Below are 24,988 nucleotides of genomic sequence, written 5' to 3'. Positions count from 1 at the left end.
ACCTCCTGGGGATCTAGGCACTTTCTCCTTCATGTTACTGACCTGGGAGGATGTTGGGGAAGATGAAATAAGAAAGCCTTATAAATATGATTACCTGGCAAAAGATGCTGAGAATCTGGAAAATATAAGCGAGATTGAAATGAAGACAAGCTTTGAGTTACCAAACCCCATTTACTGAACAACTAGAAAACAATGTTATGGCTGACTGGAGCTAATCCCCTCTTGATGAAGCAATACCCTCTGCTCGTAGGCAGGTCCAAGGGTCAGAGCAGACCCTGCCAACTGGGCAGAGCGTCCAAAGAGCAGTTTTTAGAGTTTAAAATATAACGCCGTATGGTAATGCGATGGTTCTAATAGGTTGTATGTAAATGTTGTAGGATTTGTAGCTTGTTCTACATTGGTTAATAAGAATTAGAATATTCAACACAGAAGATGATTTATTGTATTGTAAATGGCAACCTCGCATCTTTTTCTTTTCTATCTTTTCTGCTCTATCTCTCTCTCTTTCTCTCTCTCTTTTTCCTCTGACCTCCTTTGGGCTGCATCTGGCAGCCCCTGGCAGCTCTCCTACACTCATGCCCTTTCACAATTAACCCCATGCTCTATGACCTGACTTCAGAGATCTCTCGTCTCTCGAAGATCGAACGAATCTTCGGATTTTGTTCCGACCATGTGCAACTGACAAACAAACCCATCTAATCCTGCGGATCCAAATCCTACACGAGGATCTGCATTAGGATGTGGACCCCAAAGGAGCAAGTGATGCCAGGAACAGCTGCTGATCTGGACAGACACCCTTTGCCTGCTGCTCCCCCACACTCAACAGGTCAGTGCAATGCTTTCCTTCCTCCCTACCCCACCTGCCTCTTCTCCAGCAGCTGCTCTGTTCCTGCCACCCTCTCCTGGTGACTGCAGTGTCCTCCCCAGCTCCTCCCTCCTCTGCCCTGAGCTTCCCTTCTGTATCTTGATATTGAAATCAGATGGAAAAAACTTTTTGACACAATGGAACACATTAGGAAGCGGGAATTCTTTATCTGTGCAGGTCACACAGAAGGATCTCTCCTTTTTCTGTGTGTGGAGAGACTTTACAACAGGGGTTTTATCCATTATAATCTTTCAAAGTCATAAAAAAGTGATTCTTTTCTAATACATAAACATCACTGAATGTATTCACTGTATTCACTGTACAGGATTGCAGTATTCACTGAATGCTGCAATATTAAAGGTGACCCTCCTTGAACTTTTCCTTTGGCCATGTGCTGTTGCTTCTTGTTACAGAACTTGTCCCAAAAGCACTGGAGGCCTCCTTATCTCTTTCTCCACTGGTTCCACCCACGTTTATCCTTCTCTGTCCATGCTCCTTTACATCCTTTTATCTTTTCGTCCAGCTGGTCGTTTAACAGCTTCAGGGAAGCTGAAATTTTTATTCTCTGTGTTCTTTATAATTTTTCTGCCAAACAGCCCAAACCTCCCACCTCCCTCTCCCACCCCTCTATTTCCACTGTTCTCCTCCCTGCACATCTCACTTCTCTCCACTGCATTCTTCCTGCTGCAGGGAGCTGCTGAGGAGCTGCATGGTCCATCCCAGGATTCTCCAAGCACTGACACCCCATCCACTCTGACCACAGCCAGGGGCCTCATTCCACTGCCTGCCCAGCATCCATCCATGGAGGTGAGCACTGTCACCCCCCCTCCTGCCTCACCCACTGAAGAGGATGATCCATGTGAAATAGATGTCAGCAGCATGGCCATACACAGTGCCACACTGCTCATCTGCCTCTGCGGACTGGCTGGGAATGGGGCTGTCCTCTGGTTCCTCAGCCTGAAAGACCTTAACTTGGGAATCTTTAATCTGGCTGTCATCGACTTCCTCTTCCTCCTCTTCACAGTCCCCTCTGCTCTGCTCTTCCTGGTGGAGGAAGTGTCCTGCTCCACTATCATGTCCCAGGTGTACCTGAGCTTCCTTTTCCAGATGTTTATAGTCTCCTACTACTGGGTGGTGTGGCTGCTGACAGACATCAGCATGGTGATGGGCCTGTCCAAGCTGTGCCGGCCCTGTTGCCACCTTCCCCTGCGCCTGCTGTTGGTGGTGCCCACTGTCCAATTCTGGGCTTTCTTCACTCTCATCACTGTCATTCCCACGGTGACTTCCCTGTGTCCATCACACAAGCAGGAGCAATGTCAGGTGGCTCTCATCTCCGTGCTCACCATCATCCTGCTCCTCTTTGCTGCACCCGACATCATTTCCAGATCAATCAACTTCATTAAGGCCAAATGTGGCTCCCAGCAGCAGCAACTCAAGAATCGTGACATTGTTATCTTCCTCGTTATGCTCTTCACTCTCCTCCTCACCCTCTGGAACTTCCTGCAGCAGCTTGGCTACATTGTTGTGTCCTCCCAGGTTTTTTTCCTGCTCACCTGCATCAACAGCACCTACAAACCCTTCATCTACTTCCTGGTGGGGAGGTGTTGGAGGAACTGCTCCATGGGTTCCCTAAGGGAATCTCTCCAGAGGGTTTTTGATGAGCAGGAAGACAACTCTGCCAACGAAGAAGACGCCAACACAGACTCAGTGGTCTGAGCCTGTTGATCCCTTTGACTGCACTCCTCAGGGACCCTGGGACAGAGGCTGAGGGTTTCCTTGAGTCACCTGATTGATAAATATCCACAGGATCTCCCTCCCACGCTGTATTCCTGCAGGAGAAGCGAGCAGGGGCAGGTGGGAGGGATGCTCTGCAGGGAGCACACTGGAGCATGGCTTTCCTCCTCCCTCCCAGGTCCTAAAACACTATTCCCCCAAAGGGATATTTCCCAACACAGCTGTGATCCCAAAAATCCCCTGGCACCTTGTTCCTGCATCCCACTGCAGTCTGATATCAATAAACAGCATCCTGAACCCTGAGCTGCCTTCACCCCGTCTGCCAGCGCTTGCTGCCTTCCTCTGGCTCCTGCTGCCAGCCGGGAATGGGGGTGGAGGGAGGGAGGGAGGGGACACAGGCATGGCTTGTGCTCCCTGCAGCAAACATGATCCCGAGTGCCCAGAGCTGGGATGGCAGTGGCACAGCCGGCATGGGCAGGATGGCCCAGGGGCTCAGCATTCCCTTCCCAGCTGCTCTCTGAGTGGCACAGCAAAGATCTCCCTGGTCCCGGCTGGAGCAGGGCAGCAGTGGGGCTGTCAGGGGGGAAGGTGGCCCTGGGGGGAGTCTGGGAGTGTCAGAGGGGTCAGGAGGGGTCAGGAAGGGTGTGGATGCTGCCGATCCCAAATGTCCTCACTGGAGAGCAGCAGAGCTACAGGTTGTGCTCAGAGCCAGGGAGAGGCCAGGAAAGCTGCTGGATGGGATGGGATGGGATGGGATGGGATGGGATGGGATGGGATGGCAGTGGGGTGGAAATAGGGATGGGGAGCGATACCAAAAGGGGCTGGAATAAACTTTCTGACACAATGGGAAGCATTAGGAAGCAGGAATTCTTTACCTGCACAGGACACACAGAAGGATCTCTCTTTGTTGTGTGTCTGAGCTGAGACTTCACAGCAGGGGTTTTATCCATTATAACCATACATAGTCATTAAAACTTGTTTCTTATCTAATATCTAAATATCACTTAACTCAGACTAATTTCTGTGCATCCACATCCTCCTGAGTGTCTGCCGTGGTTTCAGCCTCACTGAATGCTAAGCACCTATGGCAGCTGCTTGCTTGTTCTCTCCCCTGCCACATCCGGGAAGAGGGGAGAAAAAAAAAATTAGTTAAGCGTTCATGAGTCAAAATAAAGGACAGTGAGAAAACACTTCAAGGGAAAAACAGGCTCCACTTAAAGTTGCAAAGTGAATTTATTACTAACAGAGTCAAAGGAGGATAATGAGAAGTAAAAGAAACCCTTAAAGACACTGTTTTTCCTCTCACCCCCTCCCTCCTTCCCACCAGCAGTGCAGGGAGGGCAGGGTGTGGGGCTTTGGGTCAGCTCATCCCCAGGATCTTCCACTGCTCAGGGAGAGAGGTCCTTCCCTGCATTGCCATGGTTTGCCTTCCACAGGAGAGAGATCTCTGTGAACTCCTCCAGTGCAGCTCCAAACTCAGGAACAGCAGCAGCACAGACAATCCTGCTGCAATGTGAGCTCCTCCCACGGGCAGTCAGTCCTCCCAAACTGCTGTGCTTGGCTCCCTCATCCACGGGCTGCACTCCTCCAAGGACAGGCTGCTCCAGCCTGGAATCAAGGGCTCTCTATCTCCACCGGGTCTCCCACTAGATCACAGCCTCCTCCAGGCACCCACCCACTCTGGCATGGGGCACTTCCTCCATGGGCTGTGGGTGGATTTCTGCATCCCTGTTGGACCCCATGGGCTACAGGGGGACATCCTGCTTCACCATGGTCTTCACCACAGCCTACAGAGGAAACTTGGCTCTGGTGCCTGGAGCACCTCCTCCCTCACCTTCTGCACTGCCCTTGGTGTCTCCATGTTGTTTCCCTCACATGTTGTCACCTCCTCTTCCTCCTTCCCTGGCTAGAAACAACTGCATGCACATTTGTTTTGATTTCTCCTCCAATATGTTATCACAGAGGAGTACCCAGCATCTCTAACTGGCACAGGCTTGGCCAGCAGCATATATATCATCTTCAGAGCCATTAGAGATTGGCTCTGCTGGACATGGTGAAAGCTTCCAGAAGCTTCTCACAGGAGCCATCTTTGTGGCACCCCTACTAACAAAAACTGGGCCAAGCAAAACCAACACAGAGAGTCATTCCATGGGGAGTACAGCCAGAGAACAGGGCTGAGCCAGGCTGCTCTGGCTCAGAGCCATGTGGCCTCATGTCCCCATACTTCTGGCTGTCTCTGACACATCTCCAGGTGCCACATGTCCAGCAGTGCCTCACAGAGCTGTCTCCTCCACCCCAGCAGTGTCCCCAGGGCTGTGGCTCCCCTCCTCACTCCTGCTTTTCTCCTCAAACACCCTCTGCAGAGTGACTATGATGGAGCACAGAAAGTGCCGCTGGCAGCTCCCCACCAGCACATAAATCACAGGGTTGAGGCTGCTGTTCAGCAATGCCAGCAGCAAGGAGGTGTTTTCTGGGAATAACTGGACAGAATCAGAAAGGTTGAGGAGAACCTCCAAGCAGAAAGGGATGCTGAAGGCAAAGAAGAGCAGGAAGTTGAGCAGGATGGTGACACAGGGCTTCCCTGGCAGCCACCTCTGGGAGCCACAGCAGAGCTTGAGGAACAGGAACAGGTTGGAAACCAACATCACTATGGACAGAATCAGGGAAATCACAAGGGCTACACCTGCAAGGACTGTCCCTGAGTCTTCAGTAAAGGTGAGGTAGAGGGAGGACACCAAAACCCCAGTGAGAACCCAGAGGGACCCACTGATGACACCCGAGAGGTGCCGGGGGCGGTGGCTTTGGTACCAGATGGGGCAGAGGATGGAGACACAGCGCTCCATGCTGAGGGCTGTCAGCAGCCCCAGGCTGCTCAGGTCAAACAGGTGGTACAGGAGTTCCACTGCAAATACAAAATCTGTGTAGAGAGGAGCAAGGGGAAACAAAGATGTGCAAAATGCTGCCAAGGTCAGAAAACCCAGTAAAAGCAGGGAGAACAGGAGGAGGAGGGAGAAGTCAGCTACAGGCAGATTTAGGGTGTAGACAGTGAAAGGGTTCTGCTTCATGTGGAAGCCCAGGAACCACATGGCCATCCCATTCCCCACCAGCCCACAGAGGGAAATCCCCAGACAGACCCCTGCAAGAGCAATCAGTGTGTAGGGAAAGCTCGAGCATTGATATGGGAGATATTCCTCCAAGTCCACAGATCCATTCAGGGTGAGGTTTGTTGTGCTGGTCTCCTCCATGGTGAATGATCCTGTTCTCAGTGGTTGTCTTCTCTTTTTCCACCACTTCTAGGGAGAGATGGGGAACCAGAGGGAAATAAGGGCCATCAGCATTCCCAGCACTTCCCATCTGTACACCAGCCCCAGGAAGAACCCCCATCCCTGCAGTGCCCAGGACAAGGACAGGCATCATCTGCCACCAGTCCATCCCTGGACTCTTACCTCCAGTAGGAACAGTGCTGTCACAGGAGCCCCAGGGGAAAGGATTTGGGGATGGCTGCTGGGACCACTGGCTCTGCTTCAGCCTCATCCCTTGTGCCTGGTGTGCAGCCCTTAGCCCAGAGATCACATGCCATGGTCAGAGCCTCCCCTCACAATCTGACCATGTCAGTGACAGCTTCCCCTCACATGTCCCAGGGACAGAGATCTTGTCAGGAGGAGGTGGCTTCATCACCCCCTTCCTCTCCTCCCCCCAGTTCTTCATGAGGAGCTGCTAATTTGTAATGATCCTATTAATTCAGACACTGAAATTCTATAATTTTAAACACCATTTACTGGTCTAAAACAATGAAGGAGGAGAGTACAGCACAGATAATATTATGTCCCTTCAGATGCTGTGAATCCGGGGTAAAAATACTCCTCTGGTGAGGGAAGATCCTGTCCATGGAAAGCCTGCTCCACTATGGTCCTTTCAGCTTTTACAGGGTTTTCTGAACCCCTCAGAAATTCCAGACCTCATTGTGAACCCAGTCCCTGCCCTTTGGGTGCCAACAGAGCCCCTGAGCAGCAGCCATGAGGACAAGCACTGGCCTTGTGTCCACTTGCTGTGGGAAATCACCAGTGCCCAGACACAGGAGTGCACGAGGGCTTTGCCCACAGCCTCTAATCACATCCCATCTAACCACAATCAGCAGCCCAATTTCCCCTGCTGAGCATGTGTCTCCTCTGAGATTAGGTTTGTGGGGTACATGGTGCTGCCAGTGTGCTCTTATCTCCAAGTGGTTCCTGCCACACAATCTCAGCCTTTCACAGCACAGGGACTGGCATTTTGTTGCTTGTTTTCTGCACTTCTTTCATGCATTTTCCATCTCCTCTGGAGTTGTATCCTGTGCTTGTCATCCCCCAGACTGATGTGCTCCAAAGATACCCTTGTTGATGCACAAGGTCCATGGTCTCTCCAGGGTGTCCAGCCTGGAGCTGCAGGATTTGGAGCTAGAGGAAGACTTGAAACAAGGAGAGAACACAAGTTCAAGGTCCATCCCTGAGAGGGAGATGGAGAAAGGTGCAACTCCTGGAAGTGTGTCCCAGAAGGAAGTTGGGAGAAGTCTTTGAGCGCCAGATACATGTCACTAGAGGCACTGAGCAACTTGTGCTGTTGCAGGTCTGCACATGAGGGATTTCTCACTCTTGGAGGTCTCTGGCTCATCTCTCTCACCTCTCTGCCATCCTGGGAATGTTATATGTCCCCTCCTGTGTTGATGGATACCCACCATCCACCACCACACAGGGAAAGCCAGAAGCCCCTCACATGGTGGGACAACAGCAGAGAATGGCAGGAGGAGAGGAAGGGGGTGACATGGCCACCTCCTCCTGACAAGATCTCTGTCCCTGGGACATGTGAGGGGAAGCTGTCACTGATGTGGTGAGATTGTGAGGGGAGGCTCTGACCATGGGATGTGATCTCTGGGCTAAGGGCTGCACACCAGGCACGAGGGATGAGGCTGAAGCAGAGCCTGTGGTCCCAGCAGCCACCAACAGATCCTTTTCCCCTGGGGCTCCTGTGACAGAGCTGTTCCTACTTGGAGGTAAGAGTCAAGGGATGGAGTAGTGGGTGATGCTTCCTTTCTAGGGACAGGGCTGCACAGGGTGGGAGTTTGTCCTGGGCACTGCAGGGGTGGGGGTTCATCCTGGGGCTGGTGTGGGGCTGTGTGAGCAGATGGGAAGTGCTGGGAATGCTGATGGCCCTTATTTCCCTCTGGTTCCCCATCTCTCCCTAGAAGGTGGTGGAAGAAGGAGAAGGCTGCCGCTGGGAACAGGATCATCCACCATGGAGGAGACCAGCACAACAAACTTCACTTTTAATGATACAATTTATGGATATCTGGACTGGGAGGAATTTATGATGCGTGGATGCTTGGGCATTCCATATACAAGGATTGCCTTTTTCGGGGTCTGTCTGGGGATTTCCCTCTGTGGGCTGGTGGGGAATGGGATGGTTGTGTGGTTCCTGGGCTTCCACATGAAGCAGAACCCTTTCACTGTCTACATCCTAAATCTGGCTGTAGCTGACTTCTGCCTGCTCCTCCTGTTGCTCCTGCTTATACTGGATTTTCTGACCTTAGCAATATTTTGCACGTCTTTGTTTCATTTTTTTGTTCAGTATTGGAATTTTTTGAGTGCCCTTGGGCTCCCATGCTACCTGTTTGACCTGAGTGGCCTGGGGCTGCTGACAGCCCTCAGCGTGGAGCGCTGTGTCTCCATCCTCTGCCCCATCTGGTATCGCTGCCACCGCCCCCGGCACCTCTCGGGTATCATCAGTGGGTCCCTCTGGGTTCTCATTGGGGTTTTGGTGTCCTCCTTCTATGTCACCTACACCTTTACTATGTACTCTGCGTCCATCCTTGCAGTTGTAGCCCTCACCATTTCCGTGGCTTTTTCCCTCATGATGTTGGTTTCCAACCTGCTCCTGTTCCTCAAGCTCTGCTGTGGCTCCCAGAGGAGACACCCAGGGAGGCTCTTTGTCACCATCCTGCTCAACGTCCTGCTCTTCTTCGCCTGTGGCATCCCTTTCTGTGTGGAGGTTCTCCTCCATCTTCCTTATTCTGATGCTTTAGTCCCCGGAAACATCTACTTTCTGCTGGCACTGCTGAACAGCAGCCTCAACCCTGTGATTTATGTGCTGGTGGGGAGCTGGCGGCGGCGTCGCTTCCAGCGCTCCGTCAAAGTCGCTCTGCGGAGGGTGTTTGAGGAGAAAGCCAGGAGTGAGGAGGGCAGCCATGGCCCTGGGGACACTGCTGTGGTGGAGGAGACAGCTCTGTGAGGCACTGCTGGACGTGAGGCACCTGGAGATGTGTCACCTCAAAGACACCCACAAATATGGGACCATGTGGGCACATGGCTCTGAGCTCAGTCCTGTTCCTGTATTCCCTATGAATGACCCTCATTGCCTCATTGTGGGAATAAACTCCATCTCCTTTGGCTCAGCAGATGAGTTTTATGGGGTTTTGGGGGATCTTTTGCATTGACAGAGTGTGACAGGTTAAGTCCTGGGGATACATCCAGCATGGGATGGCAGTGATTTCCCAAATCTCTGTGGGGCTGGGGCCTCTAGATGGCAGGAGAAAGGTAAGGATCTCAAGGAGCATCCTTCCCCAGCTGTCTGACAGAGCCAGCCCTGTATTCCCTGCTGATGGGAAGAGACCAAACTGACCCAAGGTAGGGCTGCCGAGGTGGGGGAGGGACAGCAACATTCCCTTGCCCTTTAAGTGGGAATTTGTCACATTTTTCCATTCCAGAATTAAATCATTCCGAGTAAAGTGCAGGGATGATGGTGAATTCCACAGAATTCTGATGCCTGTGACCAAAAAAGAGCTTGAAATAAGGAAATTCACATAGCCAGGTGCTTGGACCATTTTATTGTGCAGAAATCAGGGGGTTATGCTGCTGTTCTGCAGAATGGGGCCATCCTCTGGTTTCTCAGCATCAATGTCCAAGGAAGCCCTTCAGCACCTCCATCCTGAACCTGGCCATTCTCAGGAGGAGCTGAACATCAACTCTGCAAAGCAGCTTGAGCCAAAATCCAGGTTGTGCTGATCTTTTTCACATTGTTACTACCCCATAATTAGATCTGGATTTATTTGTTTTGTTTGTTTCCAACATGGTAACTCTGACCCCAAAATGTGTTGAATCAACATCCATTTGCTGCAGAGCTCATCCCTGGTGAACAGTGTCCAAAAATTGCTTGTTTCCTTAGTTTTTCCCACTCTAAAGCCTCTGTCTTGTCTGAGGAGGGCAGGTACCTGTCTCATACCAGAGCTCATCCTAAGGCACATTTCTGCATTGTTTGGGATGGTGTTGACAGTGCCAAGAGCTTCTCATTCCTGGGAGAGATCTGGGTAGCAGACACATCTCTTGCTCAGGGGAAGTTGTCCCTCCTTTTCCCACTGCCTTAAATCCAGGGGAAGGCAATGTGCCACTGCTTCTGGAAAGGGAAGTGAGAGTGAAAGCCTTGGGTGGTGAGTCATGCTTTGGAGGCACACATGAGGTTAAACATCTAAGAATCATTTATTAACAGAGTTGTTAATGATTAATAGAGCAGAGCTACTTCCACATCTGAGAGGGATTTTCTTTTCCTGTCTCTCATTTTCCTGTCCATTGGAAAGTAGAAACTTTCTGAGGTACAACCTCTTGTCCAGGAAAGGACTCCTATCATGAAGGGAGTTTCTCCCAAGGCAAGTGCAGAAGGATCATGATCCTTCCATGTATTTTTCTAGCTATAAGCACCTTCCTTGTCTCCTGTGTCACCCAGGCCACTCCGTACCTGAGCTTCTTGTTTTCCATGGAATCATAAAATGGTTTGGGTTGGAAGGGACTATAAAGACCATTCTCTTCCAACCCCATACCACAGGTAGGGACACCTTCCACTAGAGTATGTTGCTCCAAGCCCCATCCAATCTGTGCTGGAAAACTTCCAGGGATCCAGGGGGAGCCACAGCTTCCCTCAGATGCACATCTAGTGGAGCCAAACCTCGAGTCACAGTTGTAACATGAGTTGAGCTAAAATCATCCAGATAGCCCAGAGAAAATGGGAGGATCCAGCAGAGGCAGTTCCAGCTCCAACCCCTTGTGCTGACAGCCCACAAGACAGCTCACAGCCCCAAACTCAGTGTGCATTTTGGGGAAAAGGCTTCCAGAGGCAATCCCAAACACCTGCCCACTTGTCTGGGCAACAGGGCTCAGTGTGAATTTTCCACACCTCAGTCTTCCCGTGTGTCAGGACCTGCTGGAGATGGACAGGAATCACTCAGGAATTGTTCTGCACTGCTGTGCCAAGATTTCTTATCCATGCTGTTTTTAAGCAAACACACCAAGAAAATCCATTTGCAGAAGGTCTGATTCTTGGTGACTCAATTTTAATATTCCACAGGGTAGGGAAGCTCATTTCTGGAGCAGAGAAAGCTCAGAGCTGTTGAATAGGAAAGATTCTAAGCAAAGAATTGAAAACAAAACTTTCAAGGGTGTCCCTGCCCATGGAGAAAGGGTCAGAATGTGATGATCTGTAAGGTTCCTTCCGACCCAAATCTTTCCATGATGATTTCTCATATCATCCAGAATCCACCCCAGGCAGGAGTTCCCCTGCTGCAAACAGCACCAGCCTGACAGAGCTCCAGGAGCATTTGGACAGCACTCTCAGGCACAGGGAGGGATTGTTTGGATGGCCAGGGTGCAGGTGCAGGAGCTGAACTCTGTGATCCTCGTGAGTCCATTCAAATTCAGGGTGTTTTATGATTGTGTTTCACGGTGATTCTATTTCATGAGGATTCCACTTTATGATGATTCCACTGTGTTGTCCCTATTCCGGGGCTCTGGCACATCCTCAAAAGCCCTCTGGAAGGCAACTCTAACAGAGAGGGTGAATTCCTTTGCACAGCTCCCAGCCAGGAAGTAAATCAGAGGGTGGGCACTGCTGTTGGCACAGGCGAGCAGGACAGAGGTGCTGAGGGCAAAGACAGAGGGGTCAAAGGCTCTCAGCAAGAGCCAGAACCCAAAATGAGCGGTGAAGAAGGGAAAGAAGGTGACAGGCAGCAGGACCATGGCTCAGAGCTTCCGTGGGGGCTGTTTCCATGAGCAGCACAGGAGCCTGGCCAGCAGGGCTAGAGCAGAACAGATCAGGGTGAGCACTGAGAAGAGGTAGCTCAGCACCAAGGCCACCAGCACCAAAGGGCAGAAACAGGGGGTGATGGTGAGCAGGAAGGAGAGGAGCCAGAGCAAGGCACACAGGAGCACCAGGGAGCGCTGGGAGCGGTGGCAGGGCCAGCAGGACACAGGGAGGACAAAGAGAGCTGTCCCAGCACTGAGGGCTGTCAGAGAGTAGAGCCGGGCAGTGAAAGAGAAGAGGATGGTGACGTTCAGCCCGGCTGTCACACCCCGTGAGCCCAGCTGGTGGCAGAAGCTCTCTGGGACATAAAATATCCCCAGGGCGATGGTGATGAAGAGCAGGAAGGTGAAGTCAGCGATGGCCAGGCTGAGGATGCAGATGGTGATGGGGTTCCTGCGGGTGTGGAAGCCGAGGAGCCAGAGGACAGCCCCGTTCCCCACCATTCCACACAGGCACAGGAGCAGCGTGACAGGGACTCTGCTCGAGTGGCTGTTGTCACACTGGGTCCAGTTGGAGTGCTTGTCCTCATTCCAGCTCCCGTTGGAGACTTTCCCACCGGGCTGGCTCCAGCAGGCAGGGCTGGCTGTGTCTGTGGCAGGGGACAATGTGCTCATTGTGACACCTCTGCTGCTTCTCCTTCCCCTCACACAGCTGCAGGGGTGACAAACACAGACACCTTACCAACACTGCTGTCCCCCACATGTGGCTTTCCCCATCTTTTCTCACCTCCAGCTTCCATGTGGAGCAGCACAGGGAGAGGCAAGGGACAGGACAGATTGCTAGTAGGATGTGGGAGATGGGTATGAATGCCTGGCACAAAAGCCAGGGAGATACCTCCTTCCTGGCTTTGGACAGCACAGAACTGGAGGAGGAAAACAGTTGGAGAAGGAAAAGATTGCCTGTGGAGATATCAGTGAGTGTCTTTGTGGTGGATCTGACCTGGATTCTCAGGTGTCAGTTGATATCACTGAGCTCCTGGATTCCTTCAGCAGGACACTCGTTTCAGTATTCCCCCTCTCCCTTTCCCCACAATTTTTAGAGCTTTTAATACCCTTTTAATTCTCCCACCAAAATCAGTCAGCATGTCCCACCTCAAAGAGGGGGACACTGATTGCGTTGAAAGAGAAGAGTCTCACCTTTCCTTTCTCAGCCTGGAGAATTTCACTGGAGCAGACACACTGTGGGTTCACATTGCCTCACACACACCAGCTGCTGTCCCTGGGTCAGGATCTTCAAGAGCTTCCCTGGAATGCTCACTTGGGAAAGGGGAGAGAAGCCTGCTGGGTGAGCCTGGGCAGTGTCCAGTGAGGGGTCTGTCCCAGGCCCCCTTTTGTCCCTGCTGGATCATGTTCTCCAGGGCTCTCACAAACAGGGAACTATTTCAGAGCCTTTGCTGGTATCAGAGCTCTTCTTCTAATCTGCCGTTGGCTTTGTCCAGGAAATGAGTAACAGGAAAGAGCCTCAGCAACGAGACCTATTGTCGCTGTTGAGCATCTAGCAGAGTAATGAATGCATCGGTTCTCAGTGGCAAGAAGGAATGACCTTTATTGTTTTGATTTCATCACATATATAGAGTTCTCAAAAGTCACCCAGATTGGTCAGTCAGAAGCCTTCCCCCAGGCCTGATTGGCCAGGCCTGCACTGCCCAAGTTCTGGGACACTGTTCCAAAAACATCCAAGCTTTATCTTTATTTACAAAACACAAGAAAACTTCTCATGGGAAAAACTGTGCTAGCCACAACCTATGGGAAAGCAGTTTGTCTCTGTGTCAGGTTCCTCTTTCGTTTTAAAGCAACCCCATTCCCGAAATCTTGTCTTCTGAACTGCCTGAACTTGCCCCTCTCATTCCTGGGGCGAATCCCTAGGACCCTGCACTACAAACTTTGATTCCTTGTCCAAATGTTGTTTTGCTGCTTGTATACCACAACTTCAATGGTATTTGACTTTCACCATGCAGTTTCCAAGAGGATTCATGCAATAAGGAATGCTGTGTGTGAGCTGGAGCACAGGCATACAGCAGAGAGATGATTTAATATTGCAGAAATGTAATTTTTTCTGAGAAGAGGCAAATCAATGTTGCTCTCTTGGCTACAACCATTAGAAAGTTAGAGGTTTCATCTGAGTCATCTTCTACACTCCCTTGGGAGTCAGACAGCAGCATACAATGAATTCCACAGAATTCCTAGAAAGCTGAAATGAGATGATTCCCACCCAGACTGACATGTGTCTGGGAGCTGGGATGCTGCTGCTGGAATCTGGTGTGTGTGGAGACCCTGGGAGCAGAACTGCCTCCTCTCTTCCTCACTGACACTGTGTTTGTGTCCCCAGCTATGGAATCTCACATCCATTCATTGGGCCAATCCTTTCCAGTGCAAACAGTTGATGATCCATGAGCTAAAGGGGCTCCAGGAGAGCTGGAGAGGGACTTTGGAAAAGGGTCTGGAGGGACAGGACAAGGGGATATGGCTTCTCACTGACAGAGGGTGGGTTCAGATGTGATATTGGGGAGAAATCCTTCCCTGTGAGGGTGCTGAGGCACAGGTTGCCCAGAGATGCTGTGGCTGCCCCAGGACCCCTCAAAGTGTCCAAGGCCAGGTTGAATTGCATTTGGAGCAACCTGGACTTTTGGAAGGTGTTGCTGCTGGTGAAGGGGTGGGATCAGTAAAAACAACCACAAGTGCTCCCAGGACTGAGGAGGAGGATGAGCTCTGGTGAAGGGCTGATAGGGGGATAACAGCACTCCAAAATCTGATCTCTTATAACTTATTGTATCATTAAGGCAGTAATTAATGTGGAGTAAAACTGCTGATAACCTGGCTGCAAACAACTCTTTTCTGTCCTTCCCTTGGACAGAGTGTGCCTACAGCAGAATGAGAAAAAAAAGGGGAATCCTTGTCTCAGTTGTACTCCCTTGAGTCCAGGGAAGGTTTTGGCAATGATTCCAGAGCTCTTCCCAGAATGGGAGTTGTTCCTCACAAGCACCCAGCTGCCTCACCAGCACTACCAGCGTTCCAGTGCCACCAGCACCACCAGCATCCCTCTGCTGCTGGAGGGACCATGACTCCTCAGGGAAGAGAAATGAGCAGTGGTAGAAACCTGTCAGGAATGGGACAGCAGTTGGAGAATGGGACATTCTGCAGGGAAGGAGTGTTTCTGATCAAGAGGAAATGAAGAGCCATTCACACAGCTCTGGTGGAGCTTTTAACAAAAGCCACCTCCTTTGCAGTTAAAAAAAAAACCCAAAAAACCAAAAAACTGAAAGTGGCAGTGAAACTCAGATGTAGCCAAAGCTGCAATTCCCGACTGCCCTGTGACTCCACTGAGTCTTGGGAAGCAAAACTGCGACAGGGAACAGAGAGGAGTCAGCGGGACAGGAGAGGGGATCTCTGGGGATCTGGACACTCTGTCCTTCATTTTACTGCTCTGGGAGGATCCACATTAGGATATTGATCCAAATGCAGCAAGAGATTTCAGGAAGCAGTGCTGATCAGGACAGACACCCTTTGCCTGCTGCTGCCCCACACTCAACAGGTCACTGCAATGTTTTCCTTCCTCCCTACCCCACCTGCCTCTCCTCCAGCAGCTGCTCTGTTCCTGCCACCCTCTCCATGGGACTGCAGTGTCCTCCCCAGCTCCTCCCTCCTCTGCCCTGAGCTTCCCTTCTGTATCTTGATATTGAAATCAGATGGAAAAAACTTTTTAACCTAATGGAACACATTACGAAGTGGGAATTCTTTATGTGTGGAGGTCATACGGAAGGATGTCTCCTTTTTCTGTGTGTGGAGAGACTTTCCAACAGGGGTTTTATCCATTAAAATCTTTCAAAGTCAAAAAAAGTGTTTCTTTCCTAATAAATAAACATCACTGAAAGTATTCACTGTATTCACTGTACAGTATTGCAGTATTCACTGAATGCTGCAATATTAAAGGTGACCCTCCTTGAACTTTTCCTTTGGCCATGTGCTGTTGCTTCTTGTTACAGAACTTGTCCCAAAAGCACTGGAGGCTTCCTTATCTCTTTCTCCACTGGTTCCACCCATGTTTATCCTTCTCTGTCCACACCTTTACATCCTTTTATCTTTTTGTCCAGCTGGTCTTTTAACCGCTTCAGGGAAGCTGAAAATTTTTATTCTCTGTGTTCTTTATCATTCTCCTGCCAAACATCCCAACCGTCCCACCTCCCTCTCCCACCCCACCATTTCCACTGTCCTCCTCCCCTGCACATCTCACTTCTCTCCACTGAATCCTTCCTGCTGCAGGGAGCTGCTGAGGAGCTGCATGGTCCATCCCAGGATTCTCCAAGCACTGACTCCCCATCCACTCTGACCTCAGAAAGGGACTGCATCCCACTGCCTGCCCAGTGTCCATCCATGGAGGTGAGCACTGTCACCCCCCCTCCTGCCTCACCCACTGAAGGAGATGATCCATGTGAAATAGATGTCAGCAGCATGGCCCTACACAGTGTCACACTGTTCATCTGCCTCTGTGGACTGGCTGGGAATGGGGCTGTCCTCTGCCTCCTCAGACTGAAACTCCCTAACATCAGAATCTTTCATCTGGCTGTTATTGACTTCTTCTTCCTCCTCTTCACAGTCCCCTCTGCCCTGCTCTTCCTGGTGGAGGATGTGTCCTGCTCCACTATCATGTCCCAGGCGTACGTGAGATTCCTTTTCCAGGTGTCTGTGTTCTCCTACTACTGGGGGCTGTGGAAGCTGACAGACACCAGCATTGTGATCGGCCTGTACAAGCTGTGCCAGGACTTCGGCCGCTGCCGCCTTTCCCTGCGCCTGCTGTTGGTGATGGACAGTGTCCAATTCTGGGCTTTCTTCACTCTCATCACTGTCATTCCCACAGTGAATTCCCTGTGTCCATCACACAAGCAGGAGCAATGTCGGGTGGCTCTCATCTCCGTGCTCACCATTATCCTGCTCCTCTTTGCTGCACCCGACATAATTTCCAGATCAATCAACTTCATTAAGGCCAAACGTGGCTCCCAGCAGCAGCAATTCAACAAGCGTGACATTGTTATCTTCCTCGTTGTGCTCTTCATACTCCTCCTCTCCATCTGGAACTTCCTGCAGCATCTCGGCTACATTGTTGTGTCCTCCCAGGTTTTTATCCTGCTCAACTGCATCAACAGCACCAGCAAACCCTTCATCTACTTCCTGCTGGGGAGGTGTTGGAGGAACTTCTCTGTGGGGTCCCTAAGGGAATCCCTCCAGAGGGTTTTTGATGAGCAGGAAGACAACTCTGCCAACGAAGAAGACGCCAACACAGACACAGTGGTCTGAGCCTGTTGATCCCTTTGACTGCACTGCTGAGGGACCCTGGGAGAGTGGCTGAGGGTTTCCTTGAGTCACCTGATTAAGAAATATCCACAGGATTTCCCTCCCACACTGTATTCCTGCAGGAGAAGCAAGCAGGAGCATGTGGGAGGGATGCTCTGCAAGGAGTACATTGGAGCATGGCTTTCCTCCTCCCTCCCAGGTCCTAAAACACTATTCCCCCAAGGGAATATTTTGCAGCACAGCTGTGATCCCAAAAATCCCCCTGGCACCTGGTTCCTGCATCCCACTGCAGTCTGATATCAATAAACAGCATCCTGAACCCTGAGCTGCCTTCACCCCGTCTGCCAGCGCTTGCTGCCTTCCTCTGGCTCCTGCTGCCAGCCGGGAATGGGGGTGGAGGGAGGGAGGGAGGGGACACAGGCATGGCTTGTGCTCCCTGCAGCAAACATGATCCCGAGTGCCCAGAGCTGGGATGGCAGCGGCACAGCCGGCATGGGCAGGATGGCCCAGGGGCTCAGCATTCCCTTCCCAGCTGCTCTCTGAGTGGCACAGCAAAGATCTCCCTGGTCCCGGCTGGAGCAGGGCAGGAGTGGGGCTGTCAGGGGGGAAGGTGGCCCTGGGGGGAGTCTGGGAGTGTCAGAGGGGTCAGGAGGGGTCAGGAAGGGTGTGGATGCTGCCGATCCCAAATGTCCTCACTGGGGAGCAGCAGAGCTACAGGTTGTGCTCAGAGCCAGGGAGAGGCCAGGAAAGCTGCTGGATGGGATGGGATGGGATGGGATGGGATGGGATGGGATGGGATGGGATGGGATGGGATGGCAGTGGGGTGGAAATAGGAATGGGGAGCGATACCAAAAGGGGCTGGAATAAACTTTCTAACACCATGGGAAGCATTAGGAAGCAGGAATTCTTTACCTGCACAGGACATACAGAAGCATCTCTCATGGTTGTGTGTCTGAGGTGAGACTTTACAGCAGGGGTTTTATCCATTATAACCATATATAGTCATTAAAACTTGTTTCTTATCTAATACCTAAACATCACTTTCCTCTGACTAATTTCTGTGCATCCACATCTTCCTGAGTGTCTGCCATGGTTTCAGCCTCATCAAATGCCAAGCACCTATGGCAGCTGCTTGCTTGTTCTCTCCCCTGCCACATCTGGGAAGAGGGGAGGAAAAAAAAATTAGTTAAGCGTTCATGAGTCGAGATAAGGACTGTTAGAAAACACTTCAAGGGAAAACAGGCTCAACTTAAAGTTGCAAAATGAATTTATTACTAACAGAGTCAAAGGAGGATAATGAGAAGTAAAAGAAACCCTTAAAGACACTGTTTTTCCTCTCACCCCCTCCCTCCTTCCCATCAACAGTGCAGGGAGGGCAGGGTGTGGGGCTTTGGGTTAGCTCATCCCCAGGATCTTCCACTGCTCAGGGAGAGAGGTCCTTCCCTGCATTGCCATGGGCTCCCTGCCACAGGAGAGAATTCTCTGGGAACTCCTCCAGTGCAGCTCCAAACTCAGGAGCAGCAGCAGCACAGACAATCCTGCTGCAATGTGAGCTCCTCCCACGGGCAGTCAGTCCTCCCGAACTGCTGTGCTGTGGCTCCCTCATCCACGGGCTGCACTCCTCCAAGGACAGGCTGCTCCAGCCTGGAATCAAGGGCTCTCTCTCTCCAGCAGGTCTCCCACTGGATCACAGCCTCCTCCAGGCACCCACCCACTCTGGCATGGGGCACTTCCTCCATGGGCTGTGGGTGGATTTCTGCATCCCTGTTGGACCCCATGGGCTGCAGGGGCACAGCTGCTCCACCATGGTCTTCACCACAGCCTACAGAGGAAACTTGGTTCTGGTGCCTGGAGCACCTCCTCCCTCACCTTCTGCACTGCCCTTGGTGTCTCCATGTTGTTTCCCTCACATGTTGTCACCTCCTCTTCCTCCTTCCCTGGCTAGAAACAACTGCATGCACATTTGCTTTGATTTCTCCTCCAATATGTTATCACAGAGGAGTACCCAACATCTCTAACTGGCACAGGCTTGGCCAGCAGCATATATGTCATCTTCAGAGCAATTAGAGATTGGCTCTGCTGGACATGGTGAAAGCTTCCAGAAGCTTCTCACAGGAGCCATCTTTGTGGCACCCCTACTAACAAAAACTGGGCCAAGCAAAACCAACACAGAGGGTCATTGCATGGGGAGTACAGCCAGAGAACAGGGCTGAGCCAGGCTGCTCTGGCTCAGAGCCATGTGGCCTCATGTCCCCATACTTCTGGCTGTCTCTGACACATCTCCAGGTGCCACATGTCCAGCAGTGCCTCACAGAGCTGTCACCTCCACCACAGCAGTGTCCCCAGGGCTGTGGCTCCCCTCCTCACTCCTGCTTTTCCCCTCAAACACTGTCTGCAGAGCGACTTAGATGGAGCACAGAAAGTGCTGCTGGCAGCTCCCCACCAGCACATAAATCACAGGGTTGAGGCTGCTGTTCAGCAATGCCAGCAGCCAGGAGGTGTTTTCTGGGAATAACTGGACAGAATCAGAAAGGTTGAGGAGAACCTCCAAGCAGAAAGGGATGCTGAAGGCAAAGAAGAGCAGGACGTTGAGCAGGATGGTGACACAGGGCTTCCCTGGCTGCCACCTCTGGGAGCCACAGCGGAGCTTGAGGAACAGGAACAGGTTGGAAACCAACATCACTACGGACAGAATCAGGGAAATCACAAGGGCTACACCTGCAAGGATGGTTTCAGAGTCTCCAGTAAAGGTGAGGTAGAGGGAGGACACCAAAATCCCAGTGAGAACCCAGATGGACCCACTGATGACACCCGAGAGGTGCCGGGGGCGGTGGCTTTGGTACCAGATGGGGCAGAGGATGGAGACACAGCGCTCCACGCTGAGAGCTGTCAGCAGCCCCAGGCTGCTCAGGTCAAACAGGTGGCACAGGAGTTCCACTGCAAATACAAAATCTGTGTAGAGAGGAGCAAGATGAATCAAAGATGTGCAAAATGCAATTTTGTGAGTGCCGTTGGGTTCCCATGCTACCTGTTTGACCTGAGCGGCCTGGGGCTGCTGACAGCCCTCAGCATGGAGCGCTGTGTCTCCATCCTCTGCCCCATCTGGTATCGCTGCCACCGCCCCCGGCACCTCTCGGGTATCGTCAGTGGGTCCCTCTGGGTTCTCATTGGGGTTTTGGTGTCCTCCTTCTATGTCACCTTTACCTTTATTGGGTACGGTGCGTTTATCCTTGCAGTTGTAGCCCTCACCATTTCCGTGGCTTTTTCCCTCATGATGTTGGTTTCCAACCTGCTCCTGTTCCTCAAGCTCCGCTGTGGCTCCCAGAGGAGACACCCAGGGAGGCTCTTTGTCACCATCCTGCTCAACATCCTGCTCTTCTTCGCCTGTGGCATCCCTTTCTGTGTGGAGGTTCTCCTCTATCTTCCTTATTCTGATGCTTTATTCCCCGGAAATATCTACTTTCTGCTGGCACTGCTGAACAGCAGCCTCAACCCTGTGATTTATGTGCTGGTGGGGAGCTGGCGGCAGCGTCGCTTCCAGCGCTCCGTCAAAGTCGCCCTGCGGAGGGTGTTTGAGGAGAAAGCCAGGAGTGAGGAGGGCAGCCATGGCCCTGGGGACACTGCTGTGGTGGAGGAGACAGCTCTGTGAGGCACTGCTGGACGTGAGGCACCTGGAGATGTGTCACCTCAAAGACACCCACAAATATGGGACCATGTGGGCACATGGCTCTGGGCTCAGTCCTGTTCCTGTATTCCCTATGAATGACCCTCATTGCCTCAGCCTCAGGGAATAAACTCTTTGGCTCAGCAGATGAGTTTCATGGGGTTTTGGGGGATCTCTTGCCTGGGCAGAGTGTGACAGGTTAATTCCTGGGGACATATCCTGTATGGGAGGGCAGCAATTTCCCAAATCTCTGTGGGGCTGGGGCCTCTAGATGGCAGGAGAAAGGTAAGGATCTCAAGGAGCATCCTTCCCTGTCTGTCTGACAGAGCCAGCCCTGTATTCCCTGCTCATGGGAAGAGACCAAACTGACCCCAGGTAGGGCTGCCGAGCTGGGGGAGGGACAGCAACATTCCCTTGCCCTTTAAGTGGGAATTTGTCACATTTTTCCATTCCAGAATTAAATCATTCCGAGTAAAGTGCAGGGACGATGGTGAATTCCACTGAATTCTGGTGCCTGTGACCAAAAAAGAGCTTGAAATAAGGAAATTCACATAGCCAGGTGCTTGGACCATTTTATTGTGCAGAAATCAGGGGGTTATGCTGCTGTTCTGCAAAATGGGGCCATCCTCTGGTTCTCCAGCATCAATGTCCAAGGAAGCCCTTCAGCATCTCCATCCTGAACCTGGCCATTCTCAGGAGGAGCTGAACAGCAACTCTGCACAGCAGCTTGAGCCAAAATCCAGGTTGTACTGGTCTTTTTCACGTTGTTACCACCCCATAATTAGATCTGGATTTATTTGTTTTGTTTGTTTCCAACATGGTAACTCTGACCCCAAAATGTGTTGAATAAACAACATCCATTCACTGCAGAGCTCATCCCTAGTGAGCAGTGTCCAAAAATTGCTCGTTTCCTTAGTTTTTCCCACTCTAAAGCCTCTGTCTTGTCTGAGGAGGGCAGGTACCTGTCTCACACCAGAGCTCTTCCTAAGGCACATTCCTGCAGTGGTTGGGATGTGTTGGTGGGTTTTTTGGGGGTGGGGGTTTGTGGGGGTTGTCCCTCCTTTTCCCACTGCCTTAAATCCAGGGGAAGACAACGTGCCACTGCTTCTGGAAAGGGAAGTGAGAGTGAAAGCCTTGGGTGGTGAGTCATGCTTTGGAGATTGTCAAGGTTTAGCCCTGACTAAATGCCAGGCACCTCGACTCTCTCTTGCTACAAAAAGAAAACTATAAAAAATACACACCAGTCTCATGAGTCAAATGAGATAGGACACTGGTTGGCAGGAGGATTCACAGAAAAAGGGCAAGCAGGCTCCAAGCTTAAAGTTGCAAAGAGTGATTTAATTACCTAAGAGAGTTGTAGGATAAATGCAAGGCAAAAATAAACTTTTCATACAGTTTTTGTTCACTCCCCCCCCCCTAAAGAATCTATAGTATTCACCCCCTTTCCTGTTTTATAACCACCAGACCTGGGTAGGGGGGCAGGGAGTGGGGGCGTATTTTTTTCAGTCCACAGAGCAGGTCCATACATCTATTCATCACCACAGTTTTTCTACTACGAATACTCTTTATCTATACTTATCTCTCTTTCTTATCAGACAGTTTTTCTGCTCTCACCCCCTCCCTCTTAAGAAGCAGTCTCTCTGCTCACCCCCCTTTCCCTCTTTCCAAGCCCACAACACAGACAGGGGGCAGGTTGAGAGGGGTTTGTTCTCTGGTCAGTCCAATCAGGGAGAGGGGTTTTTCTACTTAGCCAGGGGTCCTTCCCATGAGAGACAATCCTCTGGGAACTTCTTTGGCGTGGGTCCAATCTCATGAGCAACATCCTGCCCGAATTCTGCTGCAGCATGAGTCTTTTTGTCCATAAAGTGCTATGCAGACTCTGCTGAGCTGAGGCCAGGCTGCTTCCATGCCAGGAGCAAGGCCTTTCTCTTCCTTGAAAAGGCCTCTGTAGCTTTAACTCTTTCGAGCCTCCAAACTGGATCACTGCCCTCTCCAGGCATCCACCTGCTCCTCTGGCATGGGCTGTGGGTGGATTTCTGCACTCCTGTGGACTCCATGGGCTGCAGGGGAACCTCCTGCTCCCCCCATGGCCTTCACCACAGCTAGCAGAGAGTTTTCAGCTCCAGCACTGGAGCACCTCCTCCTCCACCTTCTTCACTGACCTTCACGTCTCCATGCTGTTCTCCCTCACATATTTTCACCTCCACCTCCTCCTCCTCCAACTACAAAGAACTGAAAAAAGTGTGTGCCTGCTTTGTTTTGATTTCTTCTTAAATATGTTTTAACAGAGGCATAACCAGCACCCCAATTGGCCCAAACTTGGCCAGCAGCATGTCCATCACCTTCAGAGCCATCAGAGATTGGCTCTGCTGGACTTGATGTAAAAACTTCCAGAACTTGCACTCAGGACACACAGGAGCCATCTCTGTGTCACTCCCCACCCCTCAGACACTTCCCCAGGCCTACCACAACAGCTTCTGAGGGGTCCAAATTTCACCTAGATGTTAAAAATACTTTACTGATATTTTGGGCCAATCAAAACCACCACATTGACACACATGATGTTAAACATCTAAGAAGCATTGATTAACAGAGTTGTTAATGATTAACAGAACAGAGCAACTTCCACATCTGAGAGGGATGTTCTTTCCCTGTCTCCCCTTTTCCTGTCCATTGGAAAGTAGAAACTTTCGGAGGTACAACCTCTTGTCCAGGAAAGGACTCCCATCAGCCAGAGAGTTTCTCCCAAGGCAAGTGCAGGAGGATCATGATCCTTCCATGTATTTTTCTAGCTCCAAGCACCTTCCTTGTCTCCAGTGTCACCCAGGCCACTCCCTACCTGAGCTTCCTGTTTTTAATGGAAATATAGAATGGTTTGGGTTGGAAGGGACTTTAAACAGCATCCTCTTCTGACCCCCTGCCACAGGCAGGGACTAGAGTACATTGCTATTCCACTAAAGTATGTTGCTCCGAGCTCCATCCAACATGTCCTGGAAAACTTCCAGGGATCCAGGGGCAGCCACAGCTTCCCTCAGATACACCTCAAGTGGAGCCAAACCTCAAGTCCCAGCTGCAACATGAGCGGAGCTAAAACCATCCAGACAGCCCAGAGAAAATGGGAGAACCCAGCATAGGCAGATCCAGCTCCAACCCCTTGTCCTGACAAGACAGCCCACAGCCCCAAACTCAGTGTGCATTTTTGGGAAAAGACTTCCAGAGGCAATCCCAAACCTGCCCACTTGTCTGGGCAACAGGGCTCAGTGTGAATTTTCCACACCTCAGTCTTCTCATGTGTCAGGACTTGCTGGAGATGGACAGGAATCACTCAGGAATTGTTCTGCACTGCTGTGCCAAGATTTGTTATCCACCTGCATGCTGGTTTTAAGCAAACACACCAAGAAAATCCATTTGCAGAATGTCTGATTCTTGGTGACTCAATTTTAATATTCCATAAGGTAGGGAAGCTCATTTCTGAGGCCGAGAAAGCTCAGACCTGTTGAATAGGAAAGATTCAAAGCAAACACTTGAAAACAAAATCTTTCAAAGGTGTCCCTGCCCATGGAGAAAGGGTCAGAATGTGATGATCTGTAAGGTTCCTTCTGACCCAAACTTTTCCATGATGATTCCTCACATCATCCAGAATCCACCCCAGGCAGGAGTTCCCCTGCTGCACACAGCACCAGCCTGACAGAGCTCCAGGGGCATTTGGACAGCACTCTCAGGTACAGGGAGGGATTGTTTGGATGGCCAGGGAGCAGGTGCAGGAGATGGCCAGGATGGTGCAGGGCCAGGAGCTGAACTCTGTGATCCTCGTGAGTCACTTCAAATTCAGGATGTTTTATGATTCTGTTTCACAGTGATTCTATTTCATGAGGATTCCACTTTATGATGATTCCACTGTGTTGTCCCTATTCCGGGGCTCAGGCACATCCTCAAAAGCCCTCTGGAAGGCAACTCTAACAGAGAGGGTGAATTCCTTTGCACAGCTCCCAGCCAGGAAGTAAATCAGAGGGTGGGCACTGCTGTTGGCACAGGCGAGCAGGACAGAGGTGCTGAGGGCAAAGACAGAGGGGTCAAAGGCTCTCAGCAAGAGCCAGAACCCAAAATCAGCGGTGAAGAAGGGAAAGAAGGTGACAGGCAGCAGGACCAGGGCACAGAGCTTCCGTGGGGGCTGTTTCCATGAGCAGCACAGGAGCCTGGCCAGCAGGGCTAGAGCAGAACAGATCAGGGTGAGCACTGAGAAGAGGTAGCTCAGCACCAAGGCCACCAGCACCGAAGGGCAGAAACAGGGGGTGACGGTGAGCAGGAAGGAGAGGAGCCAGAGCAGAGCACACA

The 24,988-nt window shown here is 51.3% G+C and overlaps 4 protein-coding genes and 1 pseudogene across 4 annotated transcripts in view; 2 read left to right on the top strand and 3 right to left on the bottom strand.

The window, feature by feature from the left end:
• Positions 1-4,872: 4,872 nt before the first annotated feature.
• On the bottom strand, positions 4,873-5,844 carry LOC146436877 (mas-related G-protein coupled receptor member B4-like). Its single transcript, XM_085063848.1, has 2 exons — positions 5,577-5,844; positions 4,873-5,303 (listed from the first exon to the last, which is right to left on the bottom strand). The coding sequence occupies exons 1-2, from the start codon at positions 5,842-5,844 to the stop codon at positions 4,873-4,875; spliced, it is 699 nt and encodes a 232-aa protein (XP_084919974.1).
• A 2,026-nt stretch (positions 5,845-7,870) lies between these two features.
• Positions 7,871-8,863, top strand: LOC146436876 (mas-related G-protein coupled receptor member A2B-like). The gene has a single exon (XM_085063949.1). The coding sequence runs from the start codon at positions 7,871-7,873 to the stop codon at positions 8,861-8,863; it is 993 nt and encodes a 330-aa protein (XP_084920075.1).
• Positions 8,864-11,249: 2,386 nt separating this feature from the next.
• On the bottom strand, positions 11,250-12,348 carry LOC146436875 (mas-related G-protein coupled receptor member X2-like; annotated as a pseudogene).
• A 2,637-nt stretch (positions 12,349-14,985) lies between these two features.
• On the top strand, positions 14,986-17,084 carry LOC146436874 (proto-oncogene Mas-like). The gene is made up of 2 exons (XM_085063948.1): positions 14,986-15,232; positions 15,961-17,084. The coding sequence occupies exon 2, from the start codon at positions 16,072-16,074 to the stop codon at positions 16,990-16,992; it is 921 nt and encodes a 306-aa protein (XP_084920074.1). The 5' UTR covers positions 14,986-15,232; positions 15,961-16,071; the 3' UTR covers positions 16,993-17,084.
• Positions 17,085-23,981: 6,897 nt separating this feature from the next.
• Positions 23,982-24,988, bottom strand: part of LOC146436872 (mas-related G-protein coupled receptor member X2-like) — a 23,235-nt gene continuing 22,228 nt past the window's right edge. Inside the window, exon 2 of the mRNA XM_085063291.1 lies at positions 23,982-24,849. Within this exon, the coding sequence (XP_084919417.1) occupies positions 24,537-24,849 (313 nt within the window). The 3' untranslated portion in view covers positions 23,982-24,536. The remainder of the gene's footprint in view (positions 24,850-24,988) is intronic.

This window comes from Lichenostomus cassidix, chromosome 5, assembly GCF_008360975.1.
Source record: "Lichenostomus cassidix isolate B80296 chromosome 5, HeHo_3.0, whole genome shotgun sequence".
NCBI lineage: Eukaryota > Metazoa > Chordata > Aves > Passeriformes > Meliphagidae > Lichenostomus > Lichenostomus cassidix.
This window is presented reverse-complemented; position numbering and strand designations above follow the sequence as displayed.